This window comes from Crocuta crocuta, unplaced genomic scaffold (assembly GCF_008692635.1).
Source record: "Crocuta crocuta isolate KB4526 unplaced genomic scaffold, BGI_CrCroc_1.0 scaffold7, whole genome shotgun sequence".
NCBI lineage: Eukaryota > Metazoa > Chordata > Mammalia > Carnivora > Hyaenidae > Crocuta > Crocuta crocuta.
Window position 1 is genome coordinate 11,801,580 of NW_027531904.1, and position 27,277 is coordinate 11,828,856.

The window sequence follows — 27,277 nt, forward strand, 5'->3', positions numbered from 1 at the left end:
GACAGCTCAGAGCCTGGAGCCTGTTTCAGATTCTGTGCCTCCCACTCTCTCTGCCCCTCCCTTCCTCGCACTCTGTCTCTCTCTGTCTCAAAAATAAATAAACATTAATGTTCAAGAATAATGGATTGAAGAGTTTTTGCCATACACCTTGTTTTCAGTTTATTTATTTATTTTGAGAGAGAGCATGCGAGCAGGGGAGGGCAGATGAGAGAAAGAAGAGAGAGAGAATCCCATGCAGGTTCCGTACCATCAGCATGGAGCCCAACACAGGGCTCAAATTCACGAGTGCTTTCAGCTTTGCAGTTCTGTGTCCTTTCCTTAGTTCATCCTACTAAAAACTAAGAAGCAAGGTTACTTTTCTTTGAAACTACACATGGCTTCACTAAATGACTTGAACGAGAAGTGGGCACTCAGGTGTGGCCTGAGAGGAGCGGTCTCGGTGGAGACACAGGTGCCACGTGAGTAGTCTTTCCTTAAATTCATTCTGGCTGCAGTGTCCTTGGAAATGACCTTTTGGGATTGTCTGTTATAAATAAATGGAGAGTTAGAGTAGAATTCTTAGGATCTCCATTGCTGAGTGCAATTATACAAGCCTCCTGAAGAATTTCTGAAAGTAATTGTTGGGTACAAAAGACTCTGTAGGTCAGGGTGGGAAGCACCGGTGCCGGCAGCTCCGAGAGACTGTCTGCTGGATTGGCGCTCCAGATCTGTCCTGTGGTCAGCCTGGAATTATATTTTTTTGCATACCATTTACAAATTTGAAATATAAGTTATGTTTTTTCCCCCTTTATGTTCTTAGTATTTGCCTTCTTAAGGAACGTGCGTGTAGTGAATTGACGGTCTTAGCTAACATGTTCATGGTGTGGAGTGTAGCTAGACCACAGAATTTAAAGATTATTAATTGACATTAGCTTAGCTTGTTTTGTTTTTTTGTTTTTTTTTTAATATTTTTATTTATTTCTAGGAGAGAGAGAGACAGCGTGAGCAGGGGAGGGTCAGAGAGAGAGGGAGTCACAGACTGAAACAGGCTCCAGGCTCTGAGCTGGCAGTCAGCACAGACGCGGGGCTCGAACCCACGAACCGCGAGATCATGACCTAAGCGAAAGTCGGATGCTTAACCGACTAAGCCACCCAGGCGCCCCTAGCTTAGCTTGGTTTTTAAAATTACTATCATGTTGCATGTATCTCATTTTATAAAAAAGATCTGTGGCTAAAACAGTGAAAATAAATAGTAATGTACAATTTGTAATTTTGCCACAAATGTAGTGTGCATACAGAGTCTAAGTCTGTATGTGGTTGGATAAATCAGTCTGTAAATAGAGTGATGTCACATGTACTCCCAAAAAAGGAAAGCAAAACCATGATTATCTGAAAATCAGACTTAACCGTATCAGTAATCTATTCCCGAGTACCCCAGGGTTATTTTATTGTGAAACTTTGTGGAATAATGGCAGCCCAGAAAGCATTTGTGACATTTGTGAAAGACAGCGACTACTCTGGTAAACCAATTCTTTTCTTGAATAATTGGAACACTTTATAGTACAAAATTGATGAATTTTGTTACTAAAGTCAGAGGAGAGACCAGTATCCTGGAGACATCATTCAAAGTAGAAATAAGGCCTGCTGTAGGTAAGAAGTTCATAAACCCAGGTACCAAGTTACTCTGCTTTAAAAGAAAGCGGAAGAGACTAATGACAGAATCCGTCTATTAAGTGACATGCTGGATATCATATTAGCATGCCGTAGGGGAGAACTATTACTGTCACGTGTGTGTGTGTTCTAGTTTTTTGCTTTTTGGTTAGACAAAACCACTAATGTAGAGCGTGAATCACCTTCTGGCTTGTTCACGGTCCACGAAGGAGATGGGCCTGACAGCATTTTATTTTTATCAGTAAGAGAGAGCTCCTAGAATAAGAGATTTTGAATTTAGTTAGGATTGTTTGTGATCTCTGGTGTAGCCTGGAAAAGTGTTGAGACCAGCTGTGTGGGCAGCAGGGAAGGGCACCACTGTGTGAATCAGTGGTTGCGCCAGGATGCCTGTCCACGCAGCGCGAGTTAGGGTTAGGGTTAGGGTTAGGGTAACAGCTGGTGGAAACGGCACACTGTTTCCTGATTTTGACCCAGTGTTGGAGACAATAAGGAACTGAAAATAAGGTCAAATCACAGGCACCAAATCGTCAGCTGCTGAAGGACAAGACAGGCACTGTGTGTAAACCTCTGCTTTTCCCCAGTTCTCCAGGGGAAAGTATACACATCAGTTCTTAAACTTGGGGGATTTGAGAGAGTCGTTCCTTCCTGATACTAACAAAGCAGTTTTTCTGATTTCAGACGTTGGAAGTAGCAATAGCTCGCTGATCCAGCCGTCTCTTGAATTGGTAGAGCTGGGTATTGGAGGGGCAAAAGGTGATTTTTAGTTTTGAGGAAATCAGTGTGACCAGATAATATTTTTGAAATATTAATGCCCCTTTTATGGTGTTCCTGTTTTTTTGCTTTTTGTTTTTGTTTTGTTTTGGTTTTTTTGTCTTGTTTTTTGTTTCTTGGTTTTACGCTTTGGCCCTTCCCCCGCTCTGCTCAAGTGAGGCAGTACCGTGCTCATACTTGAGACAAAGCAGGATGTGACAGCAGGGTCACGGAATGAATCTCGGGACAGCAGAGAGTGAGCAAAGTGGCAGAGTTTATTGAGCGATAGCACAAAGCTCTGAGAGTGACAGGGGTCCCCACTGGGTTGATGCCAAGGGTTTTTATCCCTGGCTTTTTATTGGGACCGTATCAGGAACTGGAGAACAGTTTATGAGACTGTTCACGGCACCCAGCACAGGCAGGTCTGTGAAATTTGTCGTTTCTGTTTTCTTCCCCCAAACCTGCTGCCCTGCAGCGTCCCACCCGCAGATGCAGCCAGCCTCCCCTCCCCGGGGTCCCTTGTCTATCCCTGCGTACCGTTAACCCCTTCCCTACTCATCAGAACAAAGCTGCTCCTTGATCGGAGAAAATAATTCCCTTGCTGAGAGGAGGGAAAGACCAAGGAGGTGGAGGAGAGAGTGAGAGGGTGCGTGCCGGCATCTGAGTGTGCGGGCCCTGGGCTGCGGGGGCGCTGGGATGACAGCCCATCTAAGTGTCATGCAGGGCTCAGAGTACTCTTCAGGGACGGCAGTTGAATTTCCGTATCTATCACCATTTGCTTCTGTTCCTGATACCCTGTAGTTATGAGTTAGAATTTTCTTGCTCGGTAGAAATGAAAAGTATGAAAGGATATTCATTAACCAGAGGCCTGACCTATGGCACAAGCTACCATTATAAAGCTGGGTGTGCGAGAAGAAGGTGCCATTCAGGTCATTACTAAGGTCCAGTTCTTAAGTAAAAATGCCATTTCACTTTTTTTAAATAGTTTATTGTCAAGTTGGTTTCCATGTAACACCCANTGGTCCTCCGCTAGGTTCCTCCTAATCCCCCTATACGTGCAAACATATGGTATATGTCCTTCTCTGCCCGACTTATTTCGCTCAGCATAACACCCTCAAGATCCATCCATGTTGCTACACATGGCCAGATTTCATTCTTTCTCATTGCCATGTCATTTCACTTTTATCCTAATAACTGATTTCTAAAATTTACCTAAAATTAGCACTTTGCTTATGTGCTGAGCACATATTAAGGTGTGGGAAAGTTTAAGAAATTTGTAGTTTATCTGAAGAGTGACTACTTGAGAATTATTTTTTTTAATTTAGTACATTATTTCCCCTTCCTTGTTTGTATGCTCCCCTCCCCACCTCTTCTGTCTCCTTCCTTTTTTTCAGGCATGTATACTCATAGAGCTAGGTAGCTTTTAGTCACTGATTATTTTACAAAAGTCTTTTCTGTACCTTTTTACCTGTAGCAGTACCTCATGGAAATACACATAAGCCTTTTGTTGTGCTTTGTCAGTTTTTTATTTGATGCGACTAATTGCAAACTTTTTTTTTAATTTGAAGTTTTAGATGTCTTTTGTGCAAGTGATAGTTTCAATTAGAGTTTTTAAAAAAGTATTTAGTTGTAAAGAATAAAACCCATGTAGCATAAGATTTGCCATCATAACCATTTTTTAAGTATATGGTTCAGTCATGTGTGGTAAGTGTTCTCACAGTATTGTGCCACGGCTCTCCAGAAGCTTTCATCCTGCAGAATGGAAGCTCTGTTCCTACTGACAAAAAGCCTTCATTTCCCCTGCTCCTTGTCCTCGGTTACCAGATTCTACTTTGTGTGTGACTACTTTAGATATCTCATATAGGTAGAATGATGCAGTATTTGTCTTTTTGTGACTGGCCTGTTTCACTGAGCATCATGTGCTCAAGATTCATCCACGTTATAGCAGGTGTCAGAATTTCCTTCCTTTTTAAGGCTGAATGATATTCCATTGTGTGTGTGTCCCACATTCTGTCCATCTGCAGATGGACATTAGGGTGGCTTTCATCTCTTGGCTATTGTGAATAGTGCTGCTGTGCACACAGGTGTGCAAGTTATCTCTTCAAGGTCTGGTTTTCAGTTCTTTGGGATATATGCCCAAGTGGAATTTTTGGATGATATTGTAATTCTTTTTTTAATTTTTTGAGAAAACTCCATACTGTTTTCCACATTGTCGCAGCATTTCACTTTCCCACTAGCTAACAGGGTCCTGGGGCTCCAGCTTCTCCAGTTCTCTCCCACACATGTTTTCATTTCTTTTCTTTTCTTTTCTTTTCTTTTCTTTTCTTTTCTTTTCTTTTCTTTTCTTTTTTCTTTTCTTTTCTTTTCTTTTTTGATAGCCATCCTAATGGGTATGAGGTAATACCTTATGATTTTAACTTGCATTTCTCTAATGATCAGTGATGTTGAACACCTGTTCACATGCTTGTTCATCATTTAAAAAATTTGTAATGTTTATTTTTGAGAGAGGGGAAGGGGCAGAGAGAGAGGAAGACACAGAATCTGAAGCAGGCTTCAGGCTCTGAGCTGTCAGCACAGAGCCCAATGCGGGGCTGGGACCCACGAACCGTGAGACCTGAGCTGAAGTTGGACATGTTACAGACTGAGCCACTCAGGCACCCCTTGTTCACCATTTTAATGTCATCTTCAGAGAAATGTCTGTTCAAATGTCTATTCACCCATCTTTAAATTGGATTTTTTGTGTTTCTTTTTTTTTTTGGTTGTTGATTGTGGGAGTTTTTTCTGTATTCTAGATATTAACCCTTTATTGGATGCATGATTTGCAAATATTTTCTCCCATTCCATAGGTTGCCTTTTCACTCTGTTGATTATGTCCTTTGATGTACTTTTATTTTTAAAATTTAAAAAAGGTATTTATTTTAATTGAATGAATTTGATATATAACATTGTACAAATTGAGGATGTACAGCATGTTACTGTGTACATGTACAGCATGATACATTTATATGTTGTAATATGATTGCCATTGTAGCAATATTTGTCACATGACACAATTACTGTACAGTATTATTGTCTATATGTGTCATATCTTACTTTGGATCTCAGTGGCTTATTCACTGCTTGTTACAAGTTTGTACCCTTGAGCACTATCAGTCTTACCCCCCACTGATGTACACATATCTTTGAGTTAGAGGTGTTCCCATTTGTCTATTTTTGTTTTTGTTGCTTGTGCTTTTGTTGTCATAACGAAGAAATCATCACAAAGTCCAGTGTCATGAAGCTTTTGCCTTGTGTTTTCTTCCAGAATTTTTTTAAAAATAAATTTTTAAAAACTTAGTTATTAATTGGGAGAGAGAGAGTGTGCGCGAGCGAGCGCACACTAGCATGGGAAGGGCAGAGAGAGTGGGGAAGGGGCAGAGAGAGAGAGAGAAAGAGAGAGAGAGAATCCCAAGTATCCCTAGCATACATCCCACCATTCATAATGTATGATCCTTTTCATGTGCTGTTGATTCAGTTTGGTAATATATTTTGTTGAGGATTATTGTGCATGTGTTTATCAGGGATATTAGCCTTTGGACTGGATTGGATTTGCTTTTCTGTGCAGTCCTTGTCTGATTTTGGTATCAAGGTAATGCTTGCCTGGGAAAATGAATTTGAAAGTGTGTATTCTTCTTTTGTATTTTGAAAGAATTTGAGAAGGGTTGGTATTAATTCTTCTTTGAATGTTTGGTAGAATTCACCAGTGTTTGCTTAGAGGAATAAAGTTTTAATTAAAAAAAAAATAGACTATTACTAGGAATGGTATAAGACATTACAAAGAAATAGAGAAAATAAGTGCAGTAGCATTGCACATTTGGTTTTATTTTTATTATTTGCAAAGGAAAACTTGTGGGGTGACCATTAAAATAAAGTTTTTCTGAAGGTTATATCTGTATTGTTTGTTACATTTTCTCAAATGTGATTCATTGTTGTATTGTACATGTATTTCTTAGTCATAGTTCAGTCATAAAGAGGTTCTCTTTTTATTTATTTTTAATTTTAGAAGTTTATTTATTTAGATAGAGCACAAGTGGGGAAAGGGCAGAGAGAGAGAATCCAAGCAAGTTCTGCACTGTCAGCGCAGAGCCCAGCATGGGGGCTTGAACTCTCAAACCATGAGATCACAACATGAGCCAAAATCAAGAATACGCTGCTTAACTGGTTGAGCCACCAAGGCACTGTGAGGTTCTCTTTTTAGTAACAACATTATCCATATGTAATTCCCATACCCTTTAATTCACCTGTTTAAAGTGCATGATTCAATGATTTTTAGTATATTCAGGCTATTGTGACTGTCACCAAAATTGATATTTGAACATTTTTATCTCCCTCGTCCCTCAAACCATCCTTCTCCTAAGCAATCAACAATCTACTTTTCTGTATCTGTAGATTTGCCTATTCTGGATAGTTCATGTAAATGGAATAATATAATATAATATAACAGAATATATAGTCTTTGTGACTGACTTCTTTTACTTAGCATAATACTTAAAATACTTAAAAAGTTCATCTGAATCATGTATCATTAATTCACTAATTTTAATGGAAAATTAATATTCCATTGGATATTCCACATTTTATCTATTTATCACTTGATAGACATTTGAATTGTTTCCACTTTTTGGCTATTAGGAATAGTGCTTCTGTGAACACTCAGGTACAAGTTCTGTGTGGACAGCTATTTTCATTCCTCTTGGGTATGTACCAGGAATGGAATTGCAAAGTCAATTGTGACCCTGGATATAACTTTTAAGGAACTGCCAAATATTTTCGAAAGTGATTGCACCATTTTACATTCCCATCAGGAATGTATGAGCATTCCAGTGTCTCCCCACCCTTTTCAATACTTCTTGCTATCTCTGTGTTTGACTGTAGCCTTCCTAGCGAGTGTGAAATGGTAGCTTTGAGTTGCACTTTTCTCATGGTAAAGGTGTTGAATATCTTTTCAGATACTTATTGGCAGTTCTTTTTTGGAGAAATGTCTATTCAGATCCCTTACTCATTTTTTTTTTTGTTAATAGTATCAACAGTATAACATTTTAATTTGAATTCAACAAAACATTCAGGAATCGTACAATAAAAACTAAAATCATTGCTAAGGAAAAAAAGAAAAATTTAATTAAAAGAAAGATATATGATGTTGATGAATTGGAGAATGTAGATAGTGAAGCTGTAAATTCTCCCAGTTATGCTCTATATGTTTATAGACCACAAACAAAATTCCAGAAAGATTTTTTTAATAGAAATTAACAAACTGATCCTAAAGTTTATATTAAACTACAAAGGACCTAAAATGGCAAAAACAATTTTAAAATAAAAGATCAAGGTTAAGAGAATTTACATTATATGATTTGAAGATTTACTATTAAGTACAGTAAGAAAGATACTGTGGTTTTGGCTTAAAGACAAGCTAGGTCAACTCAACAGAAGAAAATAGACATGTGCATAGACAAATGAATGATTTTTACTAATATTTCCATGAGAAATTTAATGGAATTTATTAGAGAAAGAATAGTTTAAAACAATGTTTAAAGAAATGTACATTCATAAACAAAGGAAAAGAACATTGACTCTTACATTATACCATACACAAATTTTAATTATAAATAGATCATAGTCCAACACAAAGGATAAAGTATAAAACATTATAGGAAACATAAGGGAACACAGGAGAAAAATCTTCATTTCCTTAGGATAGGCAAATATCTTGTAGATTAAAAAAGAATAAATTGATTAGTCTCCATAAAAATTAAATAATTCTGTTCTAGAAGAGACACGTTCAAAAAATAAGAGGACAAGCCACCAATGGAAGAAAATATTTGCAATAAATATATCTAATTAATGACTACATACAGAATATGTAAGTATCATTTAAGACCCCCTTATCATCAACCCAGTAAAAATGAACAAAATATTTTAACAGACACTTTGCAAAATGAGGTATGAGAAGGGTCAAAAAGCACATGAAAGATGTCCAATGTCAGTCATCAGGGAAGGTACCATTTAACACCAGAATGAAAAACTTCTATACATATTTTACAATGTCTAAAATAAATTGACTGGCAAAACCCAAATGCTGTCAAAAAACTCTTTTACATTGCTGTTTATCCCTTACTCATTTTAAAATTGAGTTACTTGGTCTTTTTATTATTGATTTGTAATGGTTCTTTATGTATTCTAGATATATGTCTCTTATCAGATACATGATTTGCAAATATTTTCTCCTAGTTCTCTCTTTTTAAGTCAGTAAGGGAAGGAAAACTAAAATGTATTAAGGGAACTATTGTGATCAGCATTATACTTAGGGCTGTTAGAAATGCTAAAGTATAGAAATGATTTCTATCTTTTAGGACATTGGTTTCTTTGGAGATCCAAGACTTATGTGATATAATTGGAAAACAACATAGAATATGTTAAATAGCATACAATCTTGATCAAAAATAGTATGAAAAAAAGTATGAAAAATAAATGCCCTGGGGGGCACCTGGATGGCTCAGTTGGTTAAGCATTTGACTTTGGCTCAGGTCATGATCTGAGTTCGTGAGTTCAAGGCCTGCCTTGGGTTCTGTGCTGACAGTTCAGAGCCTGGAGCCTGCTTCAGACTCTGTGTCTCCCTCTCTCTCTGCCCCTCCCCACTCATGCTCTGTCTCTCTCTCTGTCTCTCAAGTATAAATAAACATTAAAATTTTTTTAAAAAAGTAAATGTCTTGGAATTCCAAGGAACCGAGGTCGAAAGTAATTGATTTAAATCATTTATTTTGAGTAGAATGAGCAAATGTTAACTATTCAAAATAACTTTTAAAAAAGAATATTTCTTTTTGATTCATTTCTTTTTTTAAAAAAATTTGAAGTTTATTTTAAGAGACAGAGAGGGTGAGTGGGGGAGGGGCAAAGAGAGAGTGGAGAGAGAATTCCAAGCATGTACTGTGAGATCATGACCTGAGCTGAAACCAGAAGTTGGATCCTTAACCGACTGAGCCACCGAGGCTCCTGATTCAGTTACTATGGACTTTAGCATATATGCAGTGTCGTGTGTACTTTGTCATTCTTTCCTACTGGACTGTAGATACCGTCTTTGTTTATCCATGTGATCCTAATACTTGGCATAGTGCCTGATATGAGGCACACGTCCAATAAATATTTGTTGAATGAGCAAAAATTAGTATGCGCTGGAGGTCTCAGAGAGTGTAGCACTAATTAAGCACTTTTACAGAGTTGTCACAAGGTGGAAAATGTTAGGGTGGAAGAGCAACAGGTGGAGGGAAGCCCTGGGTGCCTTCACAGCTCCTGTCATTAACCAGCTCTGTAGTCCTGGTGTTGCTGACCAGCAACATAGATCCTTGTTCTGAAGTGAAGAGAATGCATTGGCTCTTTTCCTTTTTAACATTCTGAGTTTCATGAGCAGCATAAACCTAAAACATTTAGAACCAGCTGAAAATTTTCTAAGAGTCGAATGCATGATTAAGGTTTTGTGCTAAAATACCACAGACATTGATTAGTATCTGCCATTTGTGTAAAATTATGTTAAAAAATGATATTTCTAATATTGGATGTACTAAGAAGATATTTACAAGGCAGTATCTTAAGGGTTATCATTTGTAGAATGTTGGGATTAATTTATCAATTTATTTATATCCAACCTACTTTCTTCCAAAGAAGATTTGAGGTGGCCATTCAAGCTAGTATCTTTTTCCTTAAGGCAAAAGGTTCTTAGGTGCTATTAAAATACATTTTATTTGCTATTTTTATCCTCCAAAAAACCCTCAAATTTTTGGTGTTTCAGAGGTTTTTTTTTTTTTTCAGAGGCCATAAAGTTTTTAAACAGGATTAGGAAAGGAGAAATGTTTCAGTAATGCTACTTCATGTAAAAAAAGTTTTTTTTAATTTTAAGTAGGCTCTACATCCAATGTGGGGCTTGAACTTAGAACCCCAAGATCAAGAGTCACATGCTGTACCCACTGAGCCAGCCAGGTCCCCCAGTAATGCTATTTTAACATGAAGCTCTAAAATTAATGGCTTTTGAACAGTAAAAAGAATGACTCTCCAGTATATAGTATTCTAGTTGAATTGAAATCTCTCCAACGCTGTGCATTTTCTGAAAAAATTTTTAACGTTTATTCATTTTTGAGAGACAGAGGCAGAGCACGAGCAGAGTAGGGGCAGAGAGAGAGACACATACACAGAATCTGAAGTAAGCTCCAGGCTCCGAGCTGTCAGCACAGAGCCCGACGCAGGGCTCGAACCCACAAACCGTGAGATCATGACCTGAGTCAAAATTGGATGCTTAATCAACTGAGCCACCCAGGCGCCCCACCAATGTTCTGCATTTTAACATAAGGGGTCTTTTGTGGGAGGCATGGTGGGAAAATCTATGGTATTTAGGGATTAAATCAAGTATCCTAAATTGCTCAGGGGAGCAAGACATAAGCTCTTGTGGAATTAACTGTACTCTTGATGAAGAAAGATGCAGTGGTCTGACAGGAAAAGCATTTCCTCTGGCTGGGGGATGAGATACTCTTTGATAGCTCCACCAGAAAACATGGTCTGTTAGAATAAAGAGAGAAGATTTTGTGAAAATGCTAATTCTCTGTTAGACCATTTTGTTGAGGTTGGGGAAGGACCATCATGAGCTAGAAATCCCTTTATGTGGACTTAATGATAAATAAGCCAGTGACATTTTGGTTCTCAAGTAAATGTTTTTTCTTTGTAAAATCATGAGTCTTGAGTCAATGTCATGCTTGGATTTCACACATTTCACGTATCTCTAACAGAGACTCCAATCCATTCAATACTGAAAACTCTCATTTCTTTAGAGATGCTTGACTAAGCTCCATAGAAGTCTAAACATAATTGTGACCCATAAATCTAACCAGTCTTTGGCTGTGGCATCTAAAATTTTAAAAATATTGTTTTTCTCTCTTTTTATTAAGTGTTAGGTCCTAAGGTAATTTTATACAAATGTATAGCAAACAAAGGTATGACAAGTCTGAATAATTCATTCAACATTTATATGTTTGTATATTAAAATCATGTAAATTAAAGCTTATGTACTTTATATTTACAGTTGATAAATGAACTTTACTGAAACATATCTGTTTCCTAGGTTTAGAATTTTATGGCAAGCAACCCCTCCCTAGCCCCAGTAACTTATTTAAAAGCTTAAAAACTTTTGTTAAAATACTCTTTATTAAGTACTGAATGTTTCCTAAGGAACTCAGTGTATTTCCATGTGAGTAATCTGATTTAACTAAGAAATATATCTGAACTACAGTGTCCTTTATTGATCATAAAGATTTGTATTAATATTTTATTTTAAGAGCTCCATTAGTAGCCTAAATAATAGTTTGGTTCACTGATAAAGCCAAATGTTTTTTAAAGTAAAAGTATTTGGTGGGAGAGAAGTTAATACACTAACTTTCAAAAATTTGTTATGCAGGATTAGCTGAACCATCCTGTGTTGCAAAACATGAAGATAGTTTGTTTAAGGATTTATTTCAAGACTACGAAAGATGGGTTCGTCCTGTGGAATACCTGAAAGACAAAATAAAAATAAAGTTTGGCCTTGCAATATCTCAATTAGTGGATGTGGTAGGTGTGCATATCATTACACACTCAATTTCATCAGGCTTCCTGAGAGCATTGTGGGTGTCCCAGCGCTGTGTTGGGAGGCCTGGCTTACAAAGGAAAATGAGACATAGTCATTTTCCTAAAGGAACTCAGCAGGGAAAGATAGTTATTACTCAATAGACATAGGAATACACTTTTTATATAACACTGTATAGTTTAGAAATCTTTGGTAATAGGTCGATTAAAAACATTAAAAAAATATTTATGTATTTTTGAGAAAGAGTGTCCATGCATGCCCACACAAGTGGGGGAGGGGCAGAGAGAGAGGGAGACACAGAATCCCAAGCAGGCTCTGCACTGTCAGCTCAAAGCCTGATGTGGGGCTCAAACCCATGAACCATGAAATCATGAACTGAGCTGAAGTAGGATATTCAACCGACTGGGCCATCCAGGTGCCTCAAATAATGTCTATTTTTAATAAGCTCAAAGGTATTAAACATTTTATATGGAAGTTTCTTCTTAAATTTGTTTAAAGATATGTTAAAAATCAACATGTTAAAGAGAAAAAGTTCAAGAGTAGAGTTGTAGATTTTTAGGACCAAAAAGCATCTCAGCAGATCATTGTTTCAATATCATACTTAAACTGTACAAGAGATTTTCCCCTATGACGTCCACCAGGGAGTATTATTTCCCTTGTAACTTGTTCTGACTGTCAAGAGATCCTTTCTATTCAAACTAAAAAGTTAATGCTGATATTTAAGTTAGTTTCTTCTTGTTCTGATTATGTCAATCAATAGTTATTTCCCTGCTGTGTTCCCAAAACAGAGTGTGTGTGTGTGTGTGTGAGAGAGAGAGAGAGAGAGAGAGAGAGAGGTTGTACAATAACATTTTAGGCATGTCTTTATTTTCTAACTTGAGAAGCAATGCATAATTTTTGCAGAGAATTTGGAAAGTGCAAACAAATACAAATAAGGAAATAAAAATCGACTATAATTCTACCACCCAGAGACGACCAATGAACATTCTGCTGTTTTTCTTGCCAGTTTTTTCTTTGCGTGTATACTTTAAAATTGGAATACTAATTTAGACGTAATTAAGAATTTTTTCCCTTTGGTTTTTTTCCCCCAAATTAAAAAATTTTAATTCCAGTTTGTTAACATACAGTGTTAGTTCAGGTGTACAACATATAGTGATTTCACACTTCTATGTATTACTCAGTGCTCATTTTCCCTCCTGTCTGTTGTTACAGGAAGAACATTTCCCTATATCATTATGTAATCTTCAAATATAATTTTAATGGCTATATGATTTTCCATTTATAATTTATTTAAATATTCTCTTGGCAGAAGTTAATTCCCAGTATTTCCTAATATAAATGACAATCATGAGTATATTTGTACACAAATATCTAAATTTCTCCTTTTTTTTCTCATGTTTATTTTTGAGAGAGAGATCAACAGAGCACAAACAGGGGAGGGCCAGGGAGAGAGGGAGACACAGAATCTGAAGCAGCTCCAGGCTCTGAGCTGTCAGCACAGAGCCCGACACGGGGCTGGAACCCACGAACCGTGATTTCATGACCTGAGCTGAAGTCGGATGGTTAACCGACTGAGCCACCCAAGTGCCCTCTCCTTTTTTTGTTTTTAAAGTAAGCTTCATGCCCATGAGGCTTGGAGTCACCTGCTCTGACCAAGGAGCCAGCCAGGCGCCCCAAAGGATATACACTTTTAAAAGTCTAGTGTGTTAATGATATGACCTTAATTGCCTCCAGAAAGATCAGTGAATATGGACTGTGTTGTGTCCTTTGCCCTCTGCTAGGAGATTTTCAATATAAGTACAAATAGGGAAGTAGTGAGATGAGTGGGGCTTGGTCTCAAAGACCTGTCTTTCTAGTCGGGACCATCAGCAAGTGAGTGTAGTGACTATAGGACATTGCAGTCCTAAACTGTGATACCACAAAAATTTGGGGACTCAGATCTTGATTATTTAGGTCATTAAAGAATGCAGGCAGAGGCCCTCCAGCTGGCCTTGTCGGGACTCAGACACACGGAGAGGAGAGAAGCAAGGAGCAGTACGATCTAGGCTGAAGAGTGATACAGAGCCTTTCTGTTCAGCTGTTCAGATCAAAAGGTCCCTGTTGGAGGCCACTCCCCGGGATGGTCTGATGGGCGGTGGAGGGGCCTGCACTGTGCTGTCTCTCCTGCCATTTTTCAATTGGAGAGTTTTACTTCTTGGAAAAAGTCACTTATCTTTCAAGGCCAAATTTATTTGTCTGATGCTTTGTGAATCTTTCCAGAGTTCCTAACACAGTTCCCCTGTTCACGTAGCCCTTTGCACCGCTGGCACCTGTGCGCTCCAGCGTGGCACCCTCAGAGCGGCCATGCTTCATCCCTCGCGTCTGTCCCAGGCGTGGTGCCTGGCACAGGGCAGGTGCTGAGTGAATGACAGATGTGACAGGCAACAGATGTGGTCAAAGCAGTGCTTTAGGAAGAGCCGTAGGACAGTCAAATGCATGTTTTGAGAAGTGCAAGAGATGAGGAGCTTCGGAGGCGAGTTCAAAGACCAGGCAGAAGCTGGAGCAGGATGTGACCACTGAACATGGAGGGAGGTGTCCGGTTTTGAAGCCTGAGTAGTTGGAACGGGAGGGTGATGGATCTGGAAGATGCGCCCACTTGCTGAGGAGATGATGCTCCGCTGTGATGGCAGGTGATTGTGCTACATTCCTGAGGCCCTGGGGAAGTCCGTGCCGGCTCTGCGGGCAGAGAGGAGGCTGAGGCTGTCAGTGTGGAGACCCTGACCCAGGGCTGAGCATTGAAAACATTGGACGGAAGAGTTTTAAAGCGAGCAGGGAAAGCAGGCAAGTTTATCTCTGAGGAACATTCATAGAAGGTGGTGGAAGGAAGGGTGAGCCCAGCAGAGAAGTCGGGGACGGGCTGCTTCCTGTGAGAAGAGCCCAGAACATGTAAGGTCAGTGACCATGAGAGAAAAAGAGGACAAGCGTGGAGGGAGAGGAGCCAAGGGACCTGGACCTTGAGAATCGAGGCTTTATGTCCCTTTAACCGCTAAGCTCTTTCCCCTCAGGCTTGTAGTCATGTCTGGTGGCTCCTCCTCAAAGTTCGCTCAGATTCCTGCTTTATTTCCTACGTGTTCGAGCTCTCTCTCTCTCAAATTTCCACGTTGGCTTGCTTGTTAGGTGCTGGTTTTATGGTCAGGTTAAAAAACTCTTACCCCTAACGCTTTTCTGCTCTACTTCCGCGGGGGCACGTCTCTGTTCGTGTGCCTCGCCCTCCTGGGTGCAGGCTTGCGCTTGGCCTTCCTCCTAGGTTTTGTTTCGTTTCCTTGCATCCTGCATTGTGCTGAGCACATTAAAGGTGCTTGGGAGGTCCCTGGGTGACCTTACGTTAGGCTGTATCCCCTAAGGCAGTGGCTAACTCCCACATCTGGGGCCAGTGGTGAACTTAGGTACTCTTCTTGTATCTGTGTTCCTGTTGAGGATACTGGGTATTGACTATGTCCTAGCCCATAGTGCACAATTTATGTGTGTTCACATTTTTCTGGGGGAAGAGGTCTATGATTTTCATTAGCTTCTCAAAAATGTCCTATTACCTTACAGTGTCACAGGTGGTAAGTATACCAGAACTTTCCTAACTGTTAAAGCCTCTGTTTAGAACTCAGGCCTACTGGGAATATTCTGATGCAGAGAGCAGCTTTCTCTGGATGGTGTGTGCCTTTGGGGTAGACAGTAGGACTGGTGGCACAGAGCGTAAACTCAGGAGCTTTGAGTTCTGACATCAGTTCTGCCACCGATTGTGGTGTGATTTTAGGCAAGTTGCCTCATTGGTCTAGTTTCTATAATTGCAGAGTGAATGGTTTGCAGCGGGTGAAATCTACAGGTCCTTTTCAGCTCCAGTGTTTTACTCCAGGACAATTGCTCTTCGGAACCACAGTGTAAGAGCGATGGCCATGCAGTATTTCCTAGTAATTGTTCCCATGTAGGGACATCACAGATGTCTTTGTCTCAAGGGAGGTGCTTCCTTCTGCCTCCCTCCTTTCTCTTAGACCACTCGTGTATTTTGGAATGAGCCATTTAACCCTCTGTCCCCTCTCCCCGGCTGTGGGGATTGCCTCAGCCTTCTGTGGGCCTGTCCTGCCCACGGTGTACTTGTGCTTGGTCGTCACGATGATGTACTGGTCCAGTAGGCTCCATGATACTTCAGTAAAATGTCCTGGAAGAGATGTCTCTTTAATTAGGCCTTGAGAATTCAGTGAAAAACTGGTCTTAGCAAAGATATAATGGCAGCAAGGTGTAAGTAGCAAATATCAAAGACCCCAGCTTTCTAGAAAAGCAGGCTGTGAAAGCTTATGAAGCTGCCACTCAGGACAGTGACCCCAGTATTCTTTTCCTACATAGCCGCCCCTCAGAGAGTCACGTCTGTGCCTCAGCGGAGAATGGAACTACCAGTTACAGCCCTGCAGGAAGGCACAGAGACCGCGCATCTCATTCTAATGTGCGCACTTCTCCACACTTCAGCACTTCTGAAATCAAGATGTGTATTATAATTAGTGGCAACTTAAAATTCATTGTCAGCCTTTTCCTTTCTTAGTGCTAAGTACATAAACTAACGTATGTGCTTGTTTCTTAGATTGTGTCTTAGACTTGAGGATGTAGAGTAGTGGAGTGTGTGAATGTTAAATCTAACTCCAGTGGTGTGCTGCAGGGCAGTTTAGCTGAAATTCAGAGCATCTGGAAAGGGGTAATGTGAAATTAGGCTGGAAAAATGATACTGCCTTTCCAGAGAGCTGCATCAATGAACAGGATGTAGGTACTATATGAACAGGAATGTTTGTATAAAACTGTGAAAATTCTTATTTATAGAATTATTGTTTCTGTACTTGAAATAATCTGCCTTATTTAAATTTTTGTTTTATAGGATGAGAAAAATCAGTTAATGACAACAAACGTCTGGCTGAAACAGGTGTGTATAAAACTCAGAAGGGCACCTGGCTGGCCACTGGTGCCCCAGGGTTAGCAGCACAGAGAAGCACGAGTGTGTGGTCTCGGTGGGTCGGCAGGATGGAGAAGGATGAGGGCAGACGCGGTCCTCGGGTTCGTTCAGGCAGCACCGGGCGGCTGCTGTCCAGCAGACACTGTTCTGGGCGCTGGGGAAACAGCAGTCAACAAAATGGACAGAAGTCCTGCTGTCAAGAACTTCGTTCGAGTCAGGGGAGAGAAATAAGTAAGCTGTTACAGTACCTCGGAAGTGGACGAGCTTGGAGAAAAACACATTGGGAATGAGGATACGGGACGGGTGGGGAATGTACTTTTAAATAGGGAGCTTGGGGAAAGCGCTGCTCAGAGGGTCATGTTTGAGCAAGACTTGAAGGAGAAGAAAGAAGCCTTGTGAATATCTAGCGGAGAAGTGATCCAGACAGAGAGGGATGTATAAGTGCAAAGGCCTGAGGCCGGAGAGCACCTGGTGTGTTTAAGGAGGAGCAAACAGGCTGATGTGGGTAGAGGTGAGTAGGGGTGTGTAGATGAGGTCACAGAAGCAGTGGGAAGCCAGTGGTGTAGCCAGCATCTAGGCCATTGTGAGGATTGTGGTGTTTACTTGGAGCTGTCTGGGAATGGGTGATGAATTATTTTTACATACGTAGCTCCTTTTTATTTTTTAATTAAAAAAATTTTTTTAATTTATTTCTGAGAGAGAGAGACAGACAGAGAGAGAGAGCCGGGGAGGGTCAGAGAGAGAGGGAGACACAGAATCCGAAGCAGGCTCCAGGCTCCAAGCTGTCAGCACAGAGCCCGACGCGGGGCTCGAACCCATGAACCATGAGATCATGACCTGAGCCAAAGTCGGACACTGTACCGACTGAGCCACCCAGGTGCTCCCGTAGCTCCTTTTTAGAAAGGACTGCTTTTTCTTCAAGGCCATCATACCTATGTCTTCAGCTGCTGTTGTGTGCTTCCCTTTGCTCTTTCTTTATGACCCTTATTTTGATACCACTACCCGTCCCCTGACCCTAACCCTGCAAGGCCTGTATCCTTTTGTTGGGGTGCAAGTCTTAACTTGACATGATTATAGAATTGTCTCCATGTGGAGCTTGGACAAGGTGTTTACATGTGGAACGTGTAATAAATCCAATTCCCCTGCATGCACTAGTCCAGCCAGTTACAATGCAGCTGGAAAAGAGAATGTCTGCCTTAAACCCAGACCTTAGATGCCCATGGCTGTGGCTCCTGGGCATGGCCAGTTGGTGGGACAGGAGGTGCCCAGCAGCGCTGTGAACACCCCCAGCCACAGGTCTGCATCTGTGTCAGGAGGACCAGGGCCGGAGCCACCGCACAGGGCGCAGGGCTGTGCTTCTCTAACTCTTAAGAAGGACTTGGAGGTGAATTTTCTCTATGCCGAGTAGAGATGATTTTATGTCTAGAATTTCTGGACTTGCCATAAAGAGTATAGTTTTCACGACTCTTGACTATTGATTTATTGAAACTGATGCCATTGTCTTTGCAGGAGTGGATAGATGTAAAGTTAAGATGGCGCCCTGGCGACTATGGTGGAATAAAAATTATACGTGTCCCTTCAGACTCTCTCTGGACCCCAGACATTGTTTTGTTTGATAAGTAAGTCACACTCCTAAATATTACTTTATGTTTTTTAAAAAAATGCTTGTATATTAAACACTAGCAATTTTTCTTCCTTCCAAAAATTGTTTACCTTTAAAATCAGAAGACTTGATCTTGTGTTCTGTTGTGAACCTCCAAATATGTTCTCTGGGTCCTCTCCTTTTTTTGGTGTATTGTTTCCTGATCATAAAAGTGTTCTTTGATTTCTAAAACATGTAAAACATTTGAGAAGTCCAGAAAGGTGTAAGGAAATTGGGGGGGTGTCCCCTATAATCAGTCCCATTATTCTAGCATTAGAGGCAGGTATGCGCACGAGCTCACGCATAGGACTTACTCTGTGCCTAGCTGTGTGCGCGGTGCCTTTCTGCTTTATTTGATTCCCAACACTACTGTTAAAATGGCATTTCTGACAGGTGAGGGCATTATAACCTTGTCCAAGGTCACACAGTTTGCATGTGGCAGGGTGGGGTTCACATCACATCCCTATTTATCCTTCTATTTAATAGACTATATATTTGGCAGTTTGCCTTCAAGATTTTGGGGTGTTTAAAAAATAGTCGAAGTCATACTTAATGTTCAAATGTGCATCCTTCAATTTTGCTTAAATACTATATTATAATTATCCCATGATGGGGAATGTTGAGTGAACTCATCTTTATAGGCACCCTACCTAGATGTATTTTGAGGATGGTTTTTAACTCGGTGAAAGGATAATTCTGGGTATGAGTTTCATTTTTTTCTAGGACCACTCCGGGGCAAATCCTGGGAATTTGTACTTATCCTAAAGCACTTTGTATTATCTGCAGTCAAGCATTTGGCATGAAGACAGAGCAAATGCTATGTGAAAAATGTTACTCTTTAAACACTTTTCCCTCCATGCTTCTTAATAGGCAAAGAGGGGACAAAGTTATAAGGTAGTAGGATACAGCTTCCCAGAGTACCATTTTACTCTAGGTCACAGTAAACATTTTTTTAAAGTTTGTTTATTTATATTGAGAAAGAGCACACACATGTGAGTGGGGCAGGGGCGGAGAAAGAATCCCAAGCAGGATTTGCGCTGTCAATGCAGAGCCTGATGCAGGGCTTGAACTCACACATTGGGAGATCCTGACCTGAGCTGAAATCAAGAGCCCAACACTTAACTGACTGAACCACCCAGGCGCCCCAGTCTCTGAAAAACTTTTTTAATAAACATGAATGTATAAGAGTAGTGTGCAAAAGTCACACGAGTTTTAAGATAAAAGACAGTATTTCAAAGAAATCCTATGTTCTTGCCAGACTTCTCCAGTATAGGAGCTCACATGGTAGCAGAACTTGAGAGGCACAGCTTAGAGCTCATGTTCTTTCCTGCCCCCGTAGTAAGTGTCCAGTATTTGTGATGGAGGCGAAGAGCATGTGTGGAGAGCCTAGACCTGTGGATTCAGGTTCTAGCTAATATTTTATTGTTGCAATAGCCTAATTATATTTTGTGTGTAAAGGGAAATCTTTCAGCATCAAAAATCTCAGGATTTTGTGAAATAGAGATCAACTGTCAGTCCTGGAGTAGATGTGGAAGGAGTTCAGTTCTAGTACAGTCAGATATTTACACAAGATGTCCTTAAAACAGAGCCCCCTACCTGAGCAGGTATATCTCAAGCATAATAATTTAAAAAGTATCTCATGCCATGGTGTCAGCTTTCTTTCATATCAGGCTCATGAAGGCCTGTGTTGTGTAGTCTCTGCATTGTTATGTGCGTGTGTTTATTTTAGTGCAGATGGACGTTTTGAAGGGGCCAGCACGAAAGCAGTCGTCAGGTATGATGGCACTGTCACCTGGACTCCACCCGCAAACTACAAAAGTTCCTGCACCATAGATGTCACGTTTTTCCCATTCGATCTCCAAAACTGCTCCATGAAATTTGGTTCTTGGACTTACGATGGATCACAGGTTGATATAATTTTAGAGGACCAGAATGTGGACAAGAGAGATTTTTTTGACAATGGAGAATGGGAGATTGTGAGTGCAACGGGAAGCAAAGGAAACAGAACAGATGGCTCCTGCTGGTACCCTTATGTCACCTACTCATTTGTAATTAAGCGTCTGCCTCTGTTTTACACCTTGTTCCTTATTATACCCTGTATTGGGCTCTCATTTTTAACTGTGCTTGTCTTCTATCTCCCCTCAAATGAAGGTGAGAAGCTCAGTCTCTGCACGTCAGTCCTGGTCTCTCTGACTGTCTTCCTTCTGGTTATTGAAGAGATCATACCCTCGTCTTCCAAAGTAATACCTCTGATTGGCGAGTATCTGGTGTTCACCATGATTTTTGTGACGCTGTCAATCATGGTGACTGTCTTCGCTATCAACATCCATCATCGTTCTTCCTCAACACACGATGCGATGGCACCTTGGGTCCGCAAGATATTTCTCCACAAGCTTCCCAAACTGCTGTGCATGAGAAGTCACGTAGATAGGTATTTCGCTCAGAGGGAGGGAACTGAGGGCGGTAGTAGACCAGAGTCTTCTAGAAACACCTTGGAAGCTGCGCTTGATTCCATCCGCTACATTACAAGACACGTCATGAAGGAGAATGACGTCCGTGAGGTCTGTGACACGTGTTTACAAATGCTCGTCTGCTTCCATTCTCAAGACTAAGTGGAGATTGAGGGCCAGAAATGCTGACACGCTGTTCAGTAGATCTTTACCAAAATTTCAGTTAAAACATCTGCCAAATGGGCATCTATGTAGATCTCACCTCTCCATTCCCCTTTAGCAACTTCATCTTGTGCCGACTGTTATTACTCTAAAGAGTAATAATACTGCCATTTGTTTTTTTTGCCTCTGATGTGATTGTTTTAATTCTATCTTCTGTGACTTTGTTTCTGAATTCTGTGGTAATCTGTAGGCACAACTGGCATTATAATTTATCAAAAGCTATTTTGTTTTTTAAAGAATGAGCCTAATGTAGGCTCTATAAATACAGCCAAGATATTTTTTCTAGAATATGTCTTTTTCTTGTCTATTTACAAGAGAATGTTAGTGAAATTGAAAGCAGTAAGATATTCTTGGGTGTTGTATATTATATGTCACAATGTTCATGTGAAAGTTAGAAATAGTGCTTAGTAATATGCTTAATTTGCTTAAAACCAAAAATTTGCTTAAAACTTTATTATAGAAAAATAACTCTCATTGGCTTATTTAAGGCTAATTTTTAAAATGTAAGAATTGAACATGAATACATTTTACTAACGTGATGTTAGATTTTCTTTCAAAGTGTCAAATTTTAATCTTGTCACTATTCTTTATTTCTATTGCGTAATATTTTTATTAAAACATTTTTTAAATGTTTATTTTTGAGAGGGGGAGGGACAGAGAGAGAAGGAATCAGACGATCTGAAGTGGGCTCTGAGCTGTCAGCACAGAGCCTGATGTGGGGCTTGAACCCATGAACCATGAAGTCATGACCTGAGCTGAAGTCTACACTTAACCACTGAGCCACTCAGGCACCCCTTACTGTGTGATATTTTTAAAGCTAAGACTAGTAGTAGTATTTTCATAATTGAATTTACTTTGAGTAGTCCCCATTACATTATATGAATTCCCATTTCTAAACTTTTTTTTTTTTTGGAAAAATTTCAAGCAGATGTGGGAAGCAGACAAAGTAAATCTGATAAAACTATAGTTCTCACAGAAGGAACATATAACATAGATTTCTGAAAAAACTTAAATGCTTGTGGATTTGTAAAATGTCTATTTCATGGTAGTAGGATTAGTTTATGAGGTCTGAAGCTATCAATGGAGTCTTAAAAATATAGATATTAGTGGGGCGCCTGGGTGGCTTAGTCGGTTAAGTGTCCGACTTTCGCTTAGGTCGTGATCTTGCGGTTGGTGGGTTCGNTATATAGATATTAGTTAAAAAATGATCTGGATTAATGTCTGGATTAATAAATGTCTGCAAAGTATTGTGCAAAAGGGCCAGGGCCCATCCCCCTGGGACCAGTAAATGGTATTTATTTTCAGGCGGGAACTTAGAAAAGCAGTAGAGTGTTTATAGCTACCTAAAGTCCACATTATCTTACAGCTGAGGGGGCAGAGTTTTTGTGGGGGACCTCGTGCTCCCTAAAGGCAAGGGCCAGGGAAGGCCCTGTGAGGGAAGCCTCTGGTGCTCAGGGGCCTGTCTCACTTTGAGGTCACTTGGGAGATGCTGAGCTAGCTCCCTGCTTAGGCTGCAAAATGGGGGTTGAAATGAGGTCCAGCCAGCAGATCTGAATTCATGAACTTAGATTAAAATGGCCCCCGGGGAATCCAAAACTAAATAGTGCACATCACATTGTGGGGTGGAAAGAAGATAACGGCTAATACATATTATTCTTTTTTTCTTTTTAAGTTTATTTACTTTGGAAAAGAGAGAGAGAATCCCAAGCAGGCTCTCCCCTGTCAGATCTCATGAACCGTGAGATCATGACCTGAGCCAAAGTGAAGGGTCGGACGCTTAACTGAATGAATTACCCAGGCACCCTCTAATCTGTGTTATTCTGAATCAGTTGTTAATTTGGCTTGAGATTAACCTCAGGCTGGATTCTCTTTAAAAATTAAAATAAGCAAGCACTGCTGGACAAGAAAAAGTACAGAAAAAACTATGTTATATGAATAAAAGAGATTTTTTTAGTTTATTATAAAATACCCAAGTAGTATAAATTCTAATTTTATTAAAAGTATGTCCAAAATGTCACTTGTAGGGGCACCAGTCAGGTAAGCGTCCGACTTCGGCTCAGGTCATGGTCTCACGGTTCATGGGTTCGAGCCCTGTGTCGGGCTCTGTGCTAACAGCCAGCTCAGAGCCTGGAGCCTGTTTCGACTTCTGTGTCTCCCTCTCTCTCTGCCCCTTTCCTGCTCACGCTGTCTCTCTCTTTATCTCTCTCTCTCAGAAATAAATAAAAAACATTTTTAAAAATGTCACTTATATTAAAAATCAAGAAGTACATTAATCAACTGTGCAGTGTCTCTCAAAGCTTGTGGACGCTCTGTTCTAGATTGTCAGGAGAGTGTCTGTCCCTGAGCTCTGAGTACAAGGTCACCTACCGTTGTGAGGCAGCAACGGGAGGCAGAAAGTGATCTGGCCTCTGACTCGGTGTGTAATATCTTAATTACACAATTTTAATTTAAGTATTTAATATGTTTTTTTTTTTTTTTGCAACAGGTGGTTGAAGATTGGAAATTCATAGCGCAGGTGCTTGATCGGATGTTTCTATGGACTTTTCTTCTGGTTTCCATTGTTGGATCTCTTGGGCTTTTTGTTCCTGTTATTTATAAGTGGGCGAATATAATAGTACCGGTTCATATTGGAGATGCAAATAAGTGATCCTTCTTCCATAGTAGTGTCATAGTAGGAATTTAGTAGGGCCATAGTAGAAATTTAGTTACCAAAGGCACATATGTCTTTGGCATCTATAAAATTAGAAAATGTAAATTGCGTTTAAAATCTGAAGCAAGCTTTACCAGATTAACAGTTATTGGTTTATCTTAATAGATTGCCCATGAGTACATTTTACCTGCATGACTGAAGTAATAACTCAACATTTGATCTGAAAATAGCAAAATATTATCTGAACCGTACTAGTGAGAACCTAATGTTGGTATCCTGGCAAACAGTACCAGTTTGTAATCAACGGTGAAGCTCGTCTTTTGATTGTGCTGGAAAATTCGTGTTGTATTTGAAGACTGATTTCAGGACTTTTTCTGCATTTGGTGAAGGTACACATTTAAAATTTTTCTTTCTTTCTGGCCTGTATCCACGGAGTAACCGCTAATCTTTAGCATGTTATTATACTGTGATATTAAATAAGCTAACTACTTGGTATGATAACAATTTAATGTGATGCTGCTTTTGTATAACCAACATTGTAAAAAATGAAAAATGGGAATTCCTTTAAGGATTACTTTATTTCTTAAATGCTTAAACTGAACAATTATTGTATTAACTATTTTTGTAGTTTACCTTCAATTGTAAAATCACACAATAGACAACTCTTAGGGAGATGCACTAGTATCTTAACATTAATTTCAACCCCTTTATCCACATTTTCCACAATTAACCATCTTCTATATAAACTGTAGCATTTCTGTATCCTTAATCTTAGAAGAGTCCTCTACAATTAAGTGAATCCCTAATTTTAAAAACATGTCCATGGGTGCTACCAAATCATACTGTGAAAAACCACCTTCCAAGATTAAAGCTGGTTTCTAATTAGGTGGAAGTGCGCCGTTACGTGGCTGTCACATTTCAGTTTCATCTCCTTTCCAGCAGTCACAGTCCTAGAGCCATAGAGCTGCAGGGCCTCTAGATGCAATGCAGTCTCAGCGGTGACTGCTCATTCAGGACCGTAGCATGCGTCACAGGTAAACAGGTGAGACTCCATCTCTGAATGCCCTGATTCAGCCATGAACAGGAATAAAACACTGTGGAAGCCCTGCATTTTACCTGGAACTCTTAGCTCTTGAGAGAACAAATTTGCCTTATTTATATAGTAAGTAACNCGCGTCGCAGGTAAACAGGTGAGACTCCATCTCTGAATGCCCTCATTCAGCCATGAACAGGAATGAATAAAACACTGTGGAAACCCTGCATTTTACCTGGAACTCTTAGCTCTTGAGAGAACAAATTTGCCTTATTTATATAGTAAGTAACCCATCTAAGGTCAACACTCTTTGGAAGGCAGTGGGGATCTTGTCCATTTGTATTTTATTGTGGGCACGTTTAATGTCTTTTAACAAGTGAAAGTCTGGTTTGATGAGTTTAAACTGCCTGTTAGCTCTCTTAGCACATATATATCCCTAATTCCTCTTCTACCTCTATTACTGTTACTTAAAATTTCTATAAGTGAGTAAATTTTGTAGAAATCTTCCTTTGATTTAACAAAACATGAGTCACAGCGGGCCGTGATATTGTCAGTTTTATTTTCACAAAGCCAAAACATCAAAATGACTAGTGAGAAGATTAAAATGGTCTTTGTGAACCTTCATCTCCTACCAGTGGCTATTGAGATTCAGAACTGCAGTTTGGAATACTCTCTTCTTAATAATCTGTCTATAGCAGTGGTTCTCAGTCGGGGGCAGTTTTGTGCTTGAGGGGACACTTAGTTTTTGGAGACATTTTTGGTTGTCATAACAGCAAGGGGGCCCAGGATTATGTTCTTGGCGTCTAGTGGGTAGACACCAGGGTGCTGCTAAAAATCCTACAATGTCCCTCCAACGCAGAATTATCTGGCCAAAAATGCCAGTAGCGCCAAGGTTAAGAAATGCTGTTCCAAAGGTTTAATAGCAATGAATGTGTGACTGGGCACCCCTTTTCAGAGCATAGTTCCCTAGGGTGACGCAAGATAAAAGCTGAGGCACTCTGTGCAGGAGGCGCGGCCCTTAGACCCTTGGAAAACAGTGGTGAGCGAGGAGTGCCTGGGAAGAAACCATGGTGGGGGGGTATTGCTGAAACAGTACAAAACTACAAGGAGATTACAGGCCAAGTAAGAAAACCCTTGGGAAATCTGTTGTGATCCGGAACCAAATGGATTTTCACATTTCTGAGCAACACGTTTTCCTGTCCAGTTATGCCTCAACCACCGCAAAAGGAGAAACAGTTTTCATATTTAGCCCATATTTACATATTCTCTAGTACTGTCTACTGCTTAACACTGCAGAATTATATTTTGATGTTTCTCTACCTTACCAAAAAGGCTGGTTAAATGTTCATTTATCTATAATAAATACTCTTGACTTTTTTCTTGCATGAATCTCTTTTGATAAAAAGCAAGACACCTGGATAAATAAGTACGCCTTGGAATGCCAGAAGCCGTGCTGGTGGCTTGATGAAATGAGAAAGAGCCTAAATGTAAGAGCTAAAACAGTACAACTCTTGGGAGAAAGAAGGACAAATTCTTTACAGCCCTGGGTTCGGTAGTGACTTCTTGGATGTGACACAGAAGAACACAGCTAACAAAAAACTGACAAATTAGACTTAATGAAAATTTAAAAATTTTGTGCATCAGAAGACACTATCAACAGAGTGAAAAGACACCCCACATAGTAGGAGAAAATATTTGCAAGTCCTCTTTCTGATAGGAGATTAATTTCTGGAATATATAGAGAACTCCTAAAACTTAACTAAAAACCACGAACAACCCACTTCAGAAGTGGAAAAGAACAGGCACCTGGGCGGCTCAGTCAGTTGAGCATCTGACCTCAGCTCAGGTCATGATCTCACAGCTCAGTGTGGGAGTTTGAGCCCTGCTTTGGGCTCTCTGCTGTCATCGCAGAGCCCACTGCAGACTCTGTTCCCCCCCCTCTGCACCTCACCTGCTTGCACTCTCTAAAGTAAACAAAACAACAACAACAAAAGAAGTGGAAAAGGACCTGCACAGACACCTCTCCAAAGAAGACACACAATGGCCAATAAGCACAGGAGAAGATGCTTTGCATCACTAATCGTTACATAAACGCACATCAAAACCACAATGAGATACCACCTCACACCCATTAGGAAGGCTATTATTAAAAAAACAAAAACAAAAAAACAGAAAATATTGATGGGGACATGGAGAAATTGGCGCCCCTGTGGGAATGCAAACTGGTGCAGCCATGGTGGAAAACAGTATGGAGGTTCCTCAGAAAGT

The 27,277-nt window shown here is 40.1% G+C and overlaps 1 protein-coding gene across 1 annotated transcript; it reads left to right on the forward strand.

Annotated features, from left to right (window-relative positions):
* Positions 1-1,447: 1,447 nt before the first annotated feature.
* CHRNA5 (cholinergic receptor nicotinic alpha 5 subunit) lies at positions 1,448-23,919 on the forward strand. The gene is made up of 6 exons (XM_077774351.1): positions 1,448-1,499; positions 11,876-12,027; positions 16,938-16,982; positions 18,522-18,631; positions 20,384-20,428; positions 23,812-23,919. Exons 1-6 carry the CDS (start codon positions 1,448-1,450, stop codon positions 23,834-23,836), a joined length of 429 nt encoding a protein of 142 aa, XP_077630477.1. The 3' UTR covers positions 23,837-23,919.
* The last annotated feature ends 3,358 nt before the right edge of the window (positions 23,920-27,277 follow it).